The sequence below is a fragment of the Pelodiscus sinensis genome, chromosome 2 (assembly GCF_049634645.1).
Source record: "Pelodiscus sinensis isolate JC-2024 chromosome 2, ASM4963464v1, whole genome shotgun sequence".
Classification (NCBI taxonomy): domain Eukaryota; kingdom Metazoa; phylum Chordata; order Testudines; family Trionychidae; genus Pelodiscus; species Pelodiscus sinensis.
Window position 1 is genome coordinate 7,589,956 of NC_134712.1, and position 18,519 is coordinate 7,608,474.

The 18,519-nt window shown below is 40.8% G+C and overlaps 1 protein-coding gene across 18 annotated transcripts in view; it reads left to right on the forward strand.

The window, feature by feature from the left end:
• The window catches only part of PTK2 (protein tyrosine kinase 2), a 330,274-nt gene that overhangs the window by 199,692 nt on the left and 112,063 nt on the right, over positions 1-18,519 (forward strand). For 10 of the 18 annotated variants that reach the window (XM_075920049.1, XM_075920046.1, XM_075920048.1 and 7 more), the window contains 6 exons: positions 346-486; positions 932-1,009; positions 2,297-2,404; positions 7,178-7,295; positions 16,289-16,319; positions 17,310-17,324. In XM_075920049.1, coding sequence (XP_075776164.1) covers positions 346-486; positions 932-1,009; positions 2,297-2,404; positions 7,178-7,295; positions 16,289-16,319; positions 17,310-17,324 — 491 coding nt within the window. The remainder of the gene's footprint in view (positions 1-345; positions 487-931; positions 1,010-2,296; positions 2,405-7,177; positions 7,296-16,288; positions 16,320-17,309; positions 17,325-18,519) is intronic. The other 8 variants (XM_075920047.1, XM_075920050.1, XM_075920052.1 and 5 more) reach the window with 1 other exon arrangement.

The following is an 18,519-nucleotide window of genomic DNA, read 5'->3' on the forward strand; positions in this document are numbered from 1 at the left end:
CTCAGTAATTGCCCTATTCTGTTAATTCCCTCTGAAGCATCTGGACAACTAATGTGATGCAGTGTGACCATTCTTATGTTTTTAATTCAAATTGTTAAGTGCTTTCTGTGTAAAACAAAGCTATCAGTAAATATGGAGCAATTTTGTATTGTGTAGTAAAATTGGAAGACAGAACAGTGCCTTATCGTTTGGCTACATCCTTTTGTGATTAAAAATCAATTTTTTTATGTTTCATTGGCAATTTGAGTAACGTACTGATATTGAAATAATAGATGTGTTTAATATCACTGGCACAGCTTTAGAAACACAGACTTTTAAGTGATCTTTAAATATTTCATTATACAGGCCAAAACACTAAGAAAACTGATTCAACAAACGTTTCGACAGTTTGCCAATCTTAATAGAGAAGAAAGTATTCTGAAATTCTTTGAGATCCTGTCTCCAGTATGTAGATTTGATAAAGAATGCTTCAAGTGTGCTCTTGGAGTAAGTATAAGGAACACAGTAAACTGCAGAATGAATTGTAGTATAATGTGTGTAATTGACATTGTTTAAATCTGCAATTAATTGCCTATACATAGTACACTTTTTTATTAAAAGGGCTCTCTTTGTAAGTTTCATTAACCACAGAAGATATTGATTACATGAGTGTCTTGAAAGCATGAGAGTTTGAGATAAGCATGGTGACTTAGATGTAATAATTATTTTATTTAATATACATTTTTGTGAAGGCCAAAGTTTAACTTCTGAAATCCGTGGAAAGAAATAAAATTAATAATCGGTTTGAGTTGTTTTCAAGAACTAAAATCTTTGTAAAGATTTTTCATTGAAGATTGTAATGAAAGATGGTGGAGAGCTTTTGTCCACAATTTTGTTCTCTTTCCCTTTAAATGACACCATCTCCTTCCGCCACCCCCTTCTACATAAAAAGTCAAGCTGGATTATTTCAGTGGAGCTGGCAATTGGCCCAGAAGAAGGAATCAGTTACCTTACAGACAAGGGCTCTAATGTAAGTCTGCTTCTGTTTTCCTGTCTCAATGAGTGTCTGAAAGGCTATGGAGTGAGGCACAGCTTATTGTGAATGGGACTTTAGACAAAGATGAATGAAAAGTCTAATCTTTGAGCCAAACTAAGAAAAGGCAGGAAATTCAAAGTAAAAGCTGTTACTTGAGCATTAACTCATGCTGTGGGATGGGGCGAATACACAATAGTGTGAAATAAAGAGCCACTTTTGACCTTAACTCTGAATTTATTGGCTTTCAGTACGCATTGTGAATATTTAAGGAACCTTAAATATTGATGGTGACACCTAAATGACTAAGGTTTTTTTTAGATATTTTACATCTGTAACCCTTCTTTTAAGCAGAATATTTACTTGGCTAAATAAATTCTTCAACATTTTCATCTATCAATGTAAAGTTGTTGTAACCATTTTTGTTGTATCTACATGCCAAAGTGTTTTGGTATTTAGTTCATTTATTTTGTACTGCAGCATTTTGCTTTTCTCTAAAGTAAATTAATTTGATTAAGTTATGGCACCCAGACACCTATGCCCTCTTGCCTGGAGAAAGCACACAGGAATAACACACGTATATTAACTTCCATTTAATTTAATTCAAAGATTACAGAAAGGTTTGGAAATCAGTGGTATATTCAGTTTAGAAAATTCTACTTAGAGCACTTCAAAGAACGTTTTACTTTGAGCAGTGCTTTCTTTGTGACAGTACAGCCCGGAATGGTGTACCATCACCTATTTCCCCACTCCACAGAAAAGGAATGGGATTTCCCCTGTGTGTCTGTTTTCCTAGGGCGGCTTGGATTTTTTTTTCCCCAACTCCCAGCGCAGCGCTTCAGCTCCCACGCATTTTGGCCCCCAGCGCATGGTTTTTGTTTTTGTTTGTTTGGTTGGTTGGTTTGGTTGTTTTTTTGGCTCAACAAGTTTGCCCCAGAGTACCAGCACCTTTTTCTTACAAAAAAAGCATGGGCTTTGAGCAAACTGTGAATGTGGACCCCTTCAGGCAAATAAAGAACAGTATTGACTAGCTTTAGTTCATCCCTCCTCACTTACAGGCATGATTATCATGTTGAGGGTGTACAATCCATAGAAGAGAGTGCGTTGAGAGTTATGTCCTAATGAGACCAGAATTCATACCAGGGAGATATTAACTCAGGCTTGCTTAATGTAATTTAGAGGTTTAATGTTGTACATATGTGAGACATCAGGAATGAAGAAGAAAGTTAAGGTATTATGCAATTCTTATGACTGTCTCGTTTTTTCATACATGCTTTTCTGCAGCCTACCCACCTGGCAGATTTCAATCAAGTGCAGACTATTCAGTATTCAAACAGTGAAGACAAGGACAGAAAAGGGATGTTACAGCTCAAAATAGCTGGAGCACCTGAGGTAAGACATTGACGGCTACAGTAACCTTAAAGTTATTGATAAAAATGATGCATAATTTGTTCTCTACCCTAACAGAAAATTACATTGAAATTCTTTCCAACAGTTACATTGGGTTGTGTGTGTGTGTATGCTAATATCAGTAATGGAGCTTGAGGAATTTATTCTGTGTGTATTGACACTTTGTAAGTCTCTCTTGCAATTTAATCATAATAAAACAGAATACATTTGTTTATTGCTAATTTATTCCATTTTCCCCCTTAAATTATCACCTAACCTGAGTCTCTGAAATTTTTATTACCTGTTAATGTTAGAATATTCAAATTAGAGCAAATAGTATAAAATTCTATTGTCAGCATTAACCAAAACTCAGAGAGAGTATTTCATGCTCTGTAGAGGGAAAAATAATCCTAACAATGGCTTGTTCAGAGTACCAAATTCATGACAAGAATTTATAATAATTCTGAATTAAAAGTTATAGGGTAGGGATTTTTTATATTAACAATTTGTAAAGTATGTAAATAAGGCGAAAATTTGTTCCTCTTGGTTTCTGAGGACAGGACAAGGAGTAATGGGCTTAAAGTGCAGCAGGGGAGGTTTAGACTGGACATTAGGAAAAAATTCCTAACTGTCAGGGTGGTCAAATATTGGAATAAATTGCCAAGGGAGGTGGTGGAATCTCCCTCTCTGGAGATATTTAAGAACAGGTTAGATAGACATCTGTCAGGGATGGTGTAGACGGAGCTTGATCCTGCCTTGAGGGCGGGGGGCTGGACTCGATGACCTCTCGAGGTCCCTTCCAGTCCTATTATTCTATGATTCTATGTGAAATAAAACAAAGTATTTTGGTTTACTCTGTTTTTTGAAGGCAGTGCAATTGAAGTGGGCCTCAACAAAGAATTTGAAAGAGGGGATAACAGGTGGCTTGGTGAACTTGTTCAGAGAGGGCATGATAGAGGCCAGAGACCACTGTGGAAGAAACATACAAACAGAGCATAGAGGCTGGTAGAATTGGTGGAGAGCAGGATCAGGCAGGCAGTATAATAAAGAGACTAAGTCAGGTAGTCTGGAAGAAAGTAATGCAGGGCAAGAAGCTTGAATTTGTTGTAATGGAGAAGAGGGGTCTAACAGAAGAATTTAAAGACAGGTGTGAGATGTGGTCAGAATACTGAATGAGGACGATGATCCATATCTATGGGAGCTGGAGGTTACTATGGTCTAATGGCTCTCTTCCTGTCTCTGTCATTGATGACCTGGACAAGTTAATTCACCTTTTGTACTTTTTCCCTCTTATCCTTTAGCTTGTCTATTTAGATCGTAAGCTCTTAGGACAGTGTGATTTTACAGTTCATTTCATTGTGGGGACCCAATCTTTGTTGGAGTCTCTAAGCATTACATAATGCAGATAAATTATTTAAATTAAATATCAGCTGCACTTACTACTTTCCAGGGATTCTGCAAAACTCCTATTTTTTCTTGGGTCTTTGAGGGAGAGGGTGAGTTAATAGGAAGAGTGATCGGGTTATTACAATAATTATGATCGACCGTGGAGAAGCATGTGGCAGTTGCCTTGTGGAAGCTTACAACACTAGACAGCTACCTGTCAGTTGGGAGTCAATTCAGAGTAGGGAAATCTACAGTGGGGGCTTCTGTTATACAAGTAGCCAAAGCAATCACTCCCATTCTACTACAGAGGGTATTGACTTTGGGGAATGTGGATGCCACAGTGCAGGGCTGTGCTGTGATGGGGTTCCCTAACTGATGGGACAATAGATGGAATGCACATCCTCATCTTAGCACCTGACCACTTTACCAAGGAGTACATAAACCACAAAGGGTACTTCTCGATGGTGCTGCAGCGCTGGTGGATCACAAGGGACTTTTCATCGACATCAGTGTGAAATGGTCAGGAAAGGCGCATGCCGCACGTATCTTTAGGAACTCCTGACTCTGCAGATAGCTACAAGCTGGAACTTTTTTCTAATTAAAAACTAGAATTGGAGAGATGGAAATGTCAATAGCGATCCTTGGTGACTCAGCCTACCCCTTGCTTCTGTGATTGATGAAGCCGTGTATGGGCAGCCTGGACCAAAGTAACAAGCAGTTCAACTTAGGGAGTAAATTGGGTGTAAACAACTAAGGGTATGTCTACACTAGCCCCCTAGTTTGAACTAGGGAGGCTAATGCAGGCATTCGAAGTTGCAAATGAAGCCCGGGATTTAAATATCCCGGGCTTCATTTGCATCTTCCCGGGCGCTGACATTTTTAAATGTCCCTTAGTCCGAACTCTGTACCCCTTCCCCTCTCCCCTCTTGCTGCCTCTATATAATAGAGGCAGCAAAGGGAGGGAATCAACTAGTCAAAAGACTATCCAATAAGCAAGTGCTTATTGGATAGTCGACTAGTCTTTAACATCCCTACTACAGACCTCCTACCCAGGGAGAAGAGGTGGATGAGGTTTTTTAAAAACTCACAAAATCATCCAAAGCACAGGATTTGGTGGTGTTGGGGGACTTAGTTTCCCAACATATGTCAGGATAGTTTAACACAGCAGGGCACAGGTTCTTTGACTGCATTGGAGACAATTTTTTTATTTCAGAAGGTTGAGAAAGCTACTGGGGGGAAGCTGTCCTAGATTTGATTTTAACAAATAGGTAGGGACTGGTTGAAAATCTGAAAGCGGAAGGCATCTTAGGTGAAAGTGATCTTGAAATCATAGCGTTCGTGATTCTAAGGAATGGTAGAAGGGAGAACAGCAAAATAGAGACAATGGATTTCAAGAAGGCAGATTTTAGTAAACTCAGAGAGCTGGTAAGTAAGGTCCTATGGGAAGCCAAATCTAAGAGGAAAAACAACTGAAGAGAGTGGCAGTTTTTCAAGGGGACATTATTAAGAGCCCGAAAGCAAATTATTCCACAGCATAGGTAAGATAGAAAGTATGGCAAGAGACCACCTTGGCTTAACCGGGAGATCTTACATACTCTAACAATCAAAAAGGAGTAGTATAAAAAGTGGAAACTAGGTCAAATTACAAAGGTTTCGGTTTTCACCAATAAGTCTGATCATGAAGGGATGCCTAACATAGCAAATGGCATTGGAAAGGGGTAGGTTTAGAAGTTGAAATTAAAAAAAGTTAAAAATTACTTAGAAAAGTTAGATGTCTTCGAGTCACCAGGGCCTAATGAAATGCATCCTAGAATACTCAAGGAGCTGATAGAGGAGGTATCTGAGCTTTTATCAATCATCTTTGAAAAGTCATGGAAGTCGGGAGAGATACCAGAAGACTGGAAAAGGGCCAATATAGTGCCCATCTATAAAAAGGGAAATAAGAACAACCCATGAAACTATAGACCAGTCAGTTTGACTTCTGTGCCAGGGAAGATAATGGAGGAATTTATTAGGGAATTCCATCTGCATACATCTGGAAGATAAGAAGATGATATAGGTAACAGCCAGTATGGATTTGTAAAGAACAAATCATGATATCAAACCAATCTGATAGCTTTCTCTGATAGGATAGCAAGTCTTAAGGATAAGGGAGAAGCAGTGAATGTGGTATACCTAGACTTTACTAAAGCATTTGACATGGTCTCACATGACCTTCTTATCAATAAACTAGGCAAATACAACTTAGATGGGGCTACTATAATGGCTGGATAACCATTCTCAGAGAGTACTTATTGACAGTTCACAATCATGCAGGAATGGCATAACAAGTGGGGTTCTGCTAGGGTATGTTTTGGGAGCTGTTCTGTTCATTATCTTCATCAACAATTTAGGTGATGGCATAGAGAGTACACTTATTAAGTTTGCAGATGATATAAAGCTGGGAGAGGTTACAAGTGCTTTGGAGGATAGGGTCATAATTCAAAATGATCTGGACAAACTAGAGAAATGGTCTGAGGTAAATAGGATGAAGTTTAATAAGGACAAATGCAAAGTATTCCACTTAGGAAGGAACAATCTGTTTCACACATACGGAATAGGAAGTGACTGTCTAGGATGAAGTACTGCGGAAAGGGAACTAGTGGTCATAGTGGACCACAAGTTAAATATGAGTTAACAGTGTGACACTGTTGCAAAAAAAGCAAACGAGATTCTGAGATGCATTAGAGGCATGTTGTGAGCAAGGTACGAGAACATAGGAACGGCCATACTGGGTCAGACCAAAGGTCCATCTAGCCCAGTATCCTGTCTTCTGCCAGATGCCCCAGAGGGAATGAACAGAACAGGGAATCATCAAATGATCCCTTTCCTGTCATCCATTTCTAGCCTCTGACAAACAGAGGCTAGGGATGCCATTCCTACACACCGTGGCAGAGGAAAAGTATGTCAGTTTTATGACTTTGATGTTGATGCTTTGATGTAGACAGTTGAGCACTAGAGACTAGCCTGTAAAACCACTTAAACAAGACCGGATTAATTTTCCATTTATGAAAATGTTTTTAATGCTCTGCACCTACAAAGCTTATTCTTCAGTGGTACTGATTTGAACTAATATTCCTCTGAAAAAGTATTTTAATACATGTACTATTACCATGTGTTCCTTGGGATGCAGATGGCACTTAGTATATTTTGGGTGCTACCAGAGTACAAATAATTGCTAATAATAATCTGATATATTTAATTTAACTTTTTCCCTTGTTTTTTGTTTAATGTTTTCAAGTATGTACAAATCTCTGATGCAATGGCACAGCTGTTCTGCTTAGCGTTTGCGACCAAAATAATGCCTCTTTTGTTGGTGCCTTGTTTTTTTTGTGTGTTTTTTTTTCTTAGCCTCTGACAGTGACAGCACCATCCTTAACCATTGCAGAGAATATGGCTGACCTAATAGATGGATATTGCAGACTGGTGAACGGAGCCACGCAGTCCTTTATTATCAGGCCTCAGAAAGGTAAGATATTACTTCATTCTGGAAAGAATTTACTTTGTGATAGTCCAATTTGTAATATACTATTTGAAAATTAAACTGAACATGAAAGATAGTAATAAAGTTTTACTCAAGAGGGTTGGGACCTACTCAGATTGTATCAGTAAATATGGGAGATTTGGTTTTTTTTTAAAAAAAAACTATTAATAGAAATCTTCATCTAAAAGGTCACTTAACGATGGATAATTTAGATAGGTTTTCACCAGTCATTATTTTACATTGTTATAAAGGTAACTGTAAATGGTAGAAAATGAATTGTAATTAAATGCACATCAAATGAGAAACTATTTCTTGAAATCTGATTCTTGAGTTAACATCCAAATGAAAATCCAAGTAGGCCAATGAGAATAGGTTTCTGACACATTATATGGTGAAAATAAAAATTCTCTTCTTCCCAAATACTGATAAACTGCTTCATTTTCCTTTTTTAGTCTTGTTGTATCGTAAGTCTTTCTCCCAAAATATGGCTAAAACAAAGCAAGTGTTCTATGGTATTTTGATACCAAATTTTATCAGTTGTTTTAATACTAAGTGAGGGCCAGGGGACTGTAAGCCGTGACAGCTGCATTCGAGGGAAGCATATGGCTATCTCAGCGTGCTTCAAGTTAAAATTTTAGTCATTTCCCTTGACAGAAATTTGATTATTTTAAGAAAGTGTGAATTATAAAAAATCCTGGGAAAGTCCCTTAAGGATTCAATAAAGGAGACTTTTGCTCTATTTATTTACTTACTTCTGAGTAAATATACTGGGTAGATTTACAAATATGAGATGCACTTGACCTTGTTAGAATCCTTATTAGTGAATTAGTCTGCTTAAACCCTTCCTTCTGCCTAAACAATTTTGTTATCTTGTCTGTTAGATAAGCTTGGATTCTGTCAAGATGATCAAACTACATACTTTCCTGAGTTTTGTTACTAAAATATGGTTCTAGAACTTGCAGTTTCCCTTTTCAGCTTCTTTTTTGCAACTGTTTTTCTATCTGTTGCTATTCAAATGAGACTGTGTTGAGACAATCTAGGTCCTTCAGTGGCCTATGTAGAATTATCCTACTTGTGTGTGATTAGGAAAGCTCCATACACTCTTCCCTTCTAGTGCCTAAAGGAAAAGCATTTAATCGTTCTGTCTTGAGAGAAGTGCCTATTAAGCAACTACTTATTGCAATTATGCAGATTTAATATAACTTATTCGTGTGCATTGAAAACTTTATTCTGAATGGTGAATGTTTCTGCTTTGTATATTCTGACTTCATGTGCAGTTGGCCTTCACCGCAACACAAAGACCTGCTTTCTTTTGAATCCCTAAATTCCGTTTGCGTCTCTTCCAGCAACAGAATAGGTTTCCATTTTCTCCCCTCCCCAAAAGTATAAGTTCCACATCCACCACCCATATCAAAGACAATTTTGACCATCGCTGATTCTATTTTTCTCCTCCTCCAACCTTCCCAAGCAGGGTTCACACTTTTTCTCCCCCGCCACCACCACAATTTCAGATTTCTTTCCACCTCCCAGAAATTTTCCTTTCCAGATCCTGCAACAGTTATTTCAAATGTCCATATGTCATCTTTAAATCAGTCTGACCAGAACTGAACTTTTCATCTTTCCCTTGCCCAAGACTTAACCTCACCCCAATTTCTCCACATTAACACCAGACTCTGTTACGTAGATCCTTGATCTGGGTGTCCTCTTTAACATCACCCTGTCTCTAAAACAGGGATGGGCAAACTATGGCCCACGGGCCACATCCAGTTCCATCAGATCTTTTAATCCAGCCCTCAAGCTTCCACTGGAGAGCAGTGTTGGAGCCTTTTCCTGTTCTGCGCTGCTCCCAGAAGCAGCAACATATCCCTTCTCCAGCTTCTATGTGTGGGGGAAGTTGGGGCTATGCACACGGCCCCTGGATGAACAATAGGAGCTGCAAGGACAGCCCACAGAACCACGTGGTTGCATCTCTGTGTAGGAGCTGCTGTGCCGGGTTGCATCTCTGTGTAGGTGGACATGCTGCTGTTTCGGGAAGTTTTTTGAGGTAAATGCCATCCAGATCCTGCATACCTAATCTCATCCCATGCCACAACCCCTTGCCCTAGCCCAGAGTACCTTCTAGCACTCAATATCTTTTATCTCTGACCCCACCCTGAAGCCCCTCTTGCACCCTAAACTCCTCAGCCAAAACCCCCAATTTTGTGAGCATTCATGGTATACGATACAATTTCCATACTGAGATGTGGCCTTCAGGCCAGAAAGTTTTGCCCATCCCTACTCTAGAGCCACATCCAGGCAATGTCTGAGTCTTGTCAAGGAATTGACACATCCTATTATTTTTTAACCCTCTATCCTGTCTTTGTTTTTCCCTCTCCCAATTCTAATCTACTTGTATGTGTCATCCACTTTTTACATCTTCTCATTTGTAACCTCTTTGGGGCACTGATTTTCATTTCCTACAGTGGTTGGCTTTTAGTGCTGGTGCAACATAAAAGTTAAATAATAACCTATGGTGGAAGTGCAGCCATGTCTGGCTCAAATATTACATATGGTGTTGCAACAGAATTGCTTAAAACAGGAAGTGAAGGAAAAAACTGTACTAAATTGAAATTACTGGAACATTTCAGTAAGTAGAATATAGCTATTGGAAAGAAATATGGCCACGAAACTGGAGATAATGTCTCTTCTGTGAGCATCCTTACAAATTAGTAGACTTGCAAAAAGTTTGGTGAATCCTTCGTGGCAACTACTATCCAAGTTGAAATGAAACTCAATTCCTCCAACAACATAACAGCTTTTCACATTCACATACAGGGCTGGTTTAGTACCAGCTGAGAGGAGAGAGTGTTACCTACTAAGTCACCATTAACACTTTGAGTGTTTCTTGGGTGTCTGTCATCCAGATACTGACAGTCCCATTGGGTTAAATTTGAGATTAAACTGGATGACATGCTAGCACAAAATAGTCTAATTTAGGCTTCAAGTATCAGAGGGGTAGCCGGGTTAGTCTGAATCTGCAAAAGCGGCGAGGAGTCCTGTGGCACCTTATAGACTAACTGAAGTGTATTGGAGCATAAGCTTTCGTGGGCAAAGACCCACTTCGTCAGATGCATGCACTTCAGTTAGTCTATAAGGTGCCACAGGACAACTTGCCGCTTTTAATTTAGGCTTAGTGCTAGTTTGAAAGCCATATATTTTCTAAGAGAAAAATGGTGCTTTTAGTTTGATCTTTAGTGGTTTTAAAACATCAGAATTAGGGATGTGAATGACTAATCGATTATCCAATAAGCAAATGCTTGTTGGATAGTCGACACTCTAGTCGACTAGTCACTTCCCTCCCTTGCTGCTTCTATCAGAAACAGGAGGGAGTGCTTCAAAGCAGCAGCGCCGTATGGAGCCTGGGGTCAGCGGATGAGTCTCCAGCTGATCCTGGGCTCCACGCGGTGCTGTTGCTTTAAAATGCCCCAGGCTGCACATGGAGTTTCAAAGTGGCAGATCCACCCGGCTGGCCCCAGACTATTCGCGGCATTTCAAAGCAGCAGCACTGCGTGGAGCTTGGGGTTAGTCCCCCGCTGACTCCGGGCTCCATGCAGCGCCGCCAATTTGAAACACTGCTGGGAGCATGATGCCAGCGGGGGACTGCTTGAGTCCCCCGCTGGCCCCGTGCTTCCCGCAGCACTTTTGCCTTAGAAATATATCAGGAGCCCCATGAGGAAATTCCCTTATCGGCTAATCAAATAGTCAATGCAAATTGCATCGACTATTCAATTAGCCAATTAATCTAAATTTAACATCCCTAATTAGAATGATACAGACAGATCATTGTCAGATTTATTGAAATGTTCTTTCTGTATATTTGCCAGCAAACATCATGTATAGTAATACCTTAGCTATTATCGTCTGCAAGAAAAGATCTTTTTCAGACCATTTTTTTCTTCCTCAAATTGCTGTAGTTTAAGATTACTTTAGAAGGAGTGATAGAGATTTGCACTGGTCATAAGTATACCATAGCTGAAACAAATAAGTAATGAACAATTCAGAGAAGGGAATATTTTTAAAGCAACATGCCTTACTATACTTCACTTACAATATGTAAGTTTGTTCTCAATATGTTAACGTGAGAATAATACCTCTAATTGATTATATATTTGGAAAATTTCTTCAAAAAGTCATGGCTTCATTGATTCAAAGTGACCTATGCCATTTTCACGTCATCTAAGATCATCTGGGGCTTTTTAAAATGTTTTCTTCTTTGAGGTTTGTTTGGATTTTTTAATCTCATGGAAATATTCAGACTCATCAAATGTTGATTAAAACTTTCAGCAGTGAGAGCTCTCATCTACCCAGATCCAGAATTCCAAGAGCCTTTTCTGTAAATGTGCTTTCATTACATAAGCTATGTCAGAAAAAAATCTTTGTAGCAGCTCTGGCTCCAAATATAATAGGTCTTTTGTTTCATTCAAATGTTTTTTCCTTGTGGCTCATTATGGCAGGGGTCCTTACAAATTATCACTTTGGATCACTGAAAAAAGCCATGTCTTTGAGATATTAACACTGTCACTATCCATAAATTATTGAGCTGCTGTAAATTTGTATTAATTGAGAGAGTACTATTAGTGGGTTTTTTTAACTACTCTGAAAATTTAAAGTCCTAATTTTGTCTTGTAATTTCTTAAATATTTTACTAAATCATGTGAAATGGGCTAACCTAATAATTTACGCAACAAAAGTATCAATTTAATGACTTTGATAGAGACTTGAAGACTACAATGAAGTTGTTAGCATCTTCATGATGTACTGCACTAAATGGTTACAGTAGTCCAGTGCCTTTCCTGAAAGCTAAATCTTGTTGTTTAATTTTTGAGCTGTTGTATCAGTTTGGCAATTTTGCATTCATTAACAAACTCAGACTGTTTCTGAAGCACTATGGAGAAATATATGAATAAATGAAGCATGTAATTGATTTTGATATAAAGGCATAACAGATCTTTGTACTCAAACATTATTTCCTTTTTATCCTTTCTGAAGAAATTATAATCAAATCAATATCAATCTTAAATACTTCAAGACAAAATTAAATAAGATGGAAAATTGTTCAAATAATTGTGTTCATTATTCATTCATATGAAATGTTTAATTTTCAAATTATATTTGATTTTTTTCATCCCACGGTCAGAATAGTAAAATATCTTATACAGGCAGTCCCCGGGTTACGTACAAGATAGGGACTATAGGTTTGTTCCTAAGTTTAATTTGTATGTAAGTCGGAACTGGCTCCAGATTCAGCCGCTGCCCTCGGCTTCCTGGAATCAGCCGCTGATCAGTTTCAACAGCAGCTGAATCTGGACTCCTGGGACAGAACAGCTGGGGCACTGCCGGGTAGGTCCCTGCAGGACCAACCCGGCAGCACCCCAGCTGCTCTACCCCAGGCATCCCGCAACAAAAGCCTGGTCTGCTGGGGGGCGGGGGGGGGGGCGCACTAGCTGCGCCCCCTCCCCCGCAGCAGACCAGGGAGACCCGAGCAAAGCCGCGGAGGCGCAGAGGTTCCGCCGCCTCTGCGGCTTTGCTCCTGGCTCCCTGCACAGCAGGGAGCCAGGAGCAAAGCTGCAGAGGCAGGGGACCCCGCCGCCTGTGCAGCTTTGCTCCGGGGCAAAGGAGCAAAGCCACACGGGCAGCGGGGTCCCGCTCCCTGTGCGGCTTTGCTCGGGTCTCCCTGCTGTGCTGGGGGGGACTCCTCCCCCCCCCAGCACAGCAGGGAGACAGGAGCAAAGCCGCAGAGGCGGGGAATCCCCCAGCACACCAGAGAGACCCGGAGCAGCTTTTCTCCCCCCGGAGCACGTGGTGGCGTGACCGCTGCGCTCTGGGCGGTCCCGCCGCCCGCGAGCTCCGGGGCGAGAAAAGCCCCGTTCGTAAGTGCGGATCCGACATAAGTCGGATCCGCGTAAGTCGGGGACTGCTTGTAACTCGCTTATCTTGTATCACAATAATTCTTTGGAAAACATAATTCCAGATTTTATATTTTTATATATATATAAAATTTTATAGGGTCTAAATTAGCTGTTACCTCTTAAAAAGAGATCTTGGCGTCATTGTGGATAGTTCTCTGAAAATGTCTATTCAATGTTCAGTGTCAGTCAAAAAAGCTAAAAGAATGTTGGGAATCATTAAGAATGGGATAGATACTAAGACAGAAAATATCATATTGCTTCTATCTAAATCCATGGTTTGTTCACATATAGAAAGAATACTGTGTACAGATATGGTTGCACTGTCTCAAGAAAGATATACAGTAAACTTCCGATAATCCGGCACCTTTAGGACCCAGGGGGTGCCGGATTATTAGATATGCTGGACTATCAGAAGGGGGGGCTATGAGGGGTCTGGAGTGGGGTGGGAGAGGATGCCACCCCAGACCTCTCATAGCCCCCCCCCCCTTACGATAGTCCCGCTCTGCCCCAGGCGTCCCTGATTCAGCCGCTGCTGGTCAGTTTCAGCAGCAGCTGAATCGGGGATGCCTGCAGTAGAGCAGCTGGGGTGCTGCTGGGTTGGTCCTGCAGCGCCAAAGGACGGCGCTGCGGGACCAACCCGGCAGGACCCCAGCTTCTCTGCCCCAGGGGTGCCCGATTCAGCCACTGCTGAAACAGATCAGCGGCTGATTCCAGGAAGCCCCGGGCAGAGCTGCTCTGCCCGGGGCTTCCTGGAGTCAGCCGCTGATCTGTTTCAGCAGCGGCTGACTCGGGGACCCCCGGGGCAGAGCAGCTGGGGTGCTGCCGGGTTGGTCCCACAGCTCCGAGGGGCGGTGCTACGGGACCAACCCCGCAGCACCCCAGCTGCTTTGCCCCAGGCCACCGGATTCAGCCTCTGCTGAAACTGACCAGCAGCGTCAGTTTCACCAGCAGGCTGAATCCCAACGCTTGAGGCAGAGCAGCTGGGGTACTGCGGGGTTGGTCCCGCAGCGCCGTCCTTTGGCGCTGTGGGACCAACCCGGCAGCACTCCAGCTGCTCTGCCCCAGGCGTCCCCAAGAGCAGCTGGGGTGCTGCCGGGTTGGTCCTGCAGCCCCGAGGGGCAGCGCTACGAGACCAACCCAGCACCACCCTAGCTGCTCTGCTCCCAGCTTCACCGATTCAGCTGCTGGTCAGTTTCAGCAGCAGCTGAATGGGGGAAGCCTGTCCGGCTGCCCCAGCACTTCCGGGTTCCTGATGGTGCCATACCATCAGGAGTCCCGGAGCATTGGATGCCGAACTAATGGAGTTTTACTGTATATTGGAATTTGAAAAGGTACAGAAGAGGGCAGCAAAAATTATTTGGCATATAGAATAGCTTCTATGTGAGGAGAGGTTAATGAGACTGGGACTTGTCAGTTTGGAAGAAAAATGAATAAGGGAAGCATGATAGAGTGAAAAAGATGGGCAAAGGGTGGGTTTTTATCCACAATGAAAATTGTAAGTGCTTACAGGTTTAAAGATCTATAAAATGTTGAGTTGAACATGACTGAGAATCTCTACATTTCCCTGTCTCTCACCTGCTTTCCCTTGCACCTTTCTTCAAGCCACCTTCAATCCCCTACATTCTCATCATGCTCTGCCCAATTTCTGTCATTGCTCCACACGCTGCCTTCCCCACAACCCCCTCCCCACCTCTGATTCCTAGATTGGCCGCACATCCAGTCTTGCCCACTGACCCCACACTGTGCCCCCCTCCTAAACTCCTGCCCCTGTGTGTTTCCTTCCACATTCTAGTCTGACTAACCTGTGCCTGGAGTCAGTTACAGATATATTTCTGTTTATAAACATTAAAAATAATGTAAACATTTTTCTGTATACACATGAAAACAGCTCTGAATTGGTGTAGTGACACTGTAGTCAAAGCCATAATACAGATACTACAATTGTGTATAGGGCCAAGGAGACAAAGTATTCCATCCTGCCATTTTAGAGGACATATATCTGTGTGCACTGTGTTTCTCCATACCATTCTAAGGAACCTGGAAGGAAAACTGGAGCTGCCTTTCTTCTGGTCAAAGCTTGCATTTGCTTCATCCAGAGTCTCTTATATGCAGTAGGTAGCCTGTTTCCCACATCCTTCTTGTTTCCTAAACCTGTGGTACTTTTCCTCTTCCTTTTCCCCTCAGGGCCACTTCCTCAGGATTCCAAGTGACTCCTGTTTATAGACTTGTTTTAAGAATCACTGGTTATCTCCTTCTCTGCCTTCTTTTGTGTGATGCATCACAAATTGGTTTTGTTCTTTTTAACCGCCCTACTAACCTCCTGCCAAGATAATGTGCATGAAAGACACTTCTCATCACAGTCAGAAAAAAAATAGTTTGTGTAGGCCCAACATTTCAGTGATATTATTAACTAAAATTAGAATTATTTTCTAGAAAAACATTTTCTTTTTGGAGAGGTTGGGTGTATGTTTGAAAATTGAAACTCTAACTTAACTTTAGCTATTGAGTACATGCTATCTTTTATTATACAGGCCAAATAATAAATCATATTTAAAAAATCTGTGTTAGCTAATGTAATGGTTAATATAGGGTCTCTTGTGTTCTAATTAGGATGGTTCAGATTAGTTTTGAATAGCTTCTTCGCGTATTCTTGTGCAGTAAGCATATCTAAAAAAAATGATATTAACAGAGAAAGGAATTACTGTCATTTTCTGCAGTGATTTGGATGAGTTAAATTCTGTTCTGAATAATGAAAAAAAAGCTAAAGGTCTGTGGAAAAAGCTGAAAACCATATGGATGAGGTTCAAACAGAAGTTCTGTTATAGCCTTTTAACAGGCTATAATACCTGTATTCTATGAAATGCTGCTGTAACGAGAATATAGAATGATCTCTCAATTCAGTAGGTATTTTTCCTGAGTGGCTGTTTATGGTGAGACAAGATTTTATGTGTATAAAAGTATTGTACAGAGAATTTCATCAATAACATGTAAATAAAATATTAACTTCGGTTTTTTTTCCTCTTTATGCAGAAGGTGAAAGGGCTTTACCGTCAATACCAAAGTAAGTTTTGCCTGTAATTTGTCCTTAAAAAACATGAGTAATCTGTGAGTCCGAACAAGTTTTGATGAGATTCATGTAGATGACACCCTAGGTTTTTTAAATATGTATTACATTTTTATTGTTGCTTTAGGCAAATACGAGAATAATATGTGGTCATATGAGACCATGTAACTTCAGTAAGTGACAGGTGATGTGAAACATACAGTGTTTAAAATTTGAGGAACAAATGTTAATCACTATGGATAAGACTTGATTAAGCGGAAGGGCAGTCTTTGGTTTCAAACACTAGAATGGGATTTAGGATATCAGGCATTCTAAGATGTGCATTAATTTAAGCATTTAGTTCTCTTGTAGTTAAGTGTTTGATTACCTTGCTGAATTGGGAGCCTAATTTCTCATGGTCTCAATTCTGCATCTTTGAAATAGAAGTAAAGTCTCCATTCTCCAACCATTGGTCATCTTATCCATTTAAATTGTAATCTCTTTGGGGCTGGGACTGTCTCTTTTTATGCGTACAGTACCTTTCGCTATGGGGCTCAGCCTCAGCTGGATCCTCTAGGCATTATTATAATATAAATAATAAATAATATCAATTATATACAAATACCCACCCCCCACCAATCCCAAAAAAGCCAACCAGCCATGATTTATGGAACTGTAGATAATGCCACCATGTGTCAGACAAATAGATGTTAATATCTTTGGCCAGTGCTAGGTATCCATGCTTATGTCCAAGACATGGTGGAGCATTCTGACATCAAAGCCTATAAATTCATATCTAAGTGATGTTGAGATTCACTTTCCTTCCACCCAGTGCCAGACAAGTGTTTCACATCTCCTGTTTCCAATGCCACTTGAGATAGGTGTGCTTGTTTTATCTTTGGGGCTGCATTTCAAATAACACACCGATTATAGCATGGAGGAAACTCTGTAGCAACTTCAAGTACTCTGTACTTGACCTGTACTGACAAAACCCTCTCTGTTCACTAGGTCATTCTCTCCCAGGTGAGAAATCAGGATCACAGGTATTTTTAGCCATCAGGCTCAAGGCTGGCAATAATTTAACCACTTATGTGCCAAAATGAGAGGGGAAGGGCCACTGCAAAGCCTGTCTGCAGTCTCATTCTGAATTTGGTTGCCCATCTTTGCATGTGAGGATGTTTTTGGAGAATTACAATTTACACAAGACAAGAAAAAATGTTAAGAAAAACAAGTGGGCAAAGCCCTATTACTGCCTGCCAGACTTATGCTTGTTAAATGTTATTCCTAAACCATTCACTCTAACATGTGAATTGTTTTGGTCAGCTGCCTGCTTGCCTTAAGCATGAAAAGCTTATGCACCAAAATCCACTGTTAGAACAGTTTAAGTTTAGAGTAAATTGAGCTTTGTACAACCTGAGAGTAACTTACACTGTTCATCATCACGCAAGAGCAGGGGCTCTGGTTTAGGGAAATCCTGTTTCATTGGTTAACTGGTTAAACATAATGTTTAACTAGTTAACCCATTAAGCGGGGCAAGGAGTGCCTCTCCAGCCCATCTGAGCACAGGCTCTGCTCCAGCTAAGCTGAAGCACCTAGGCCCGCAGGCAGGAGCGCTCCAGCCCAGTCTAAGGTTAGGACACAGCACAGACCATTGCAAGCAGAACCAGGTATCAGCTCCTGAATCCAATTTTAAAGAAAGCTGTAGGTTAAAAATACTATTTATCATTTTTTTTTTTTATTGCACCAATTTTTGTTAATGAGACAAGCTTTAGAAACCAATAAAGTTGGTCCAATAAAAGATTACCTCACCCACTTTGTCTCTTTTATATTCTGGGACCAACGTGGCTACAATGATGCTGCAGTGCTTTAATTTTTCTCTAGGCTGCCAGGTCTGAGCTCTGGTACCTTTAGGCATGATAGTTCAGAGCCCTGGCACTTACGGGCTTGCCATGTCAGTTATGAAATTTAAAAAATTGCTAAGCATCCCCAGTCATGATGGCATGTAAGCACATGCTTCTGAACCAGACTATCTATGAAGTAATATCTTCAGAAAAAATAGCTCTTGTCTGTACATTTTAGTTGCAATTTATTAAGCTGAACATATGTGCAAAACAAAGTGATCTCTTTCCCACAAGAGAATGTGTTGTCTCACATGAAAATGAAGCACAGCAATTAATCCTTAGGAGGTTTTCATGGCAAAGACCCATTGATTCTACTG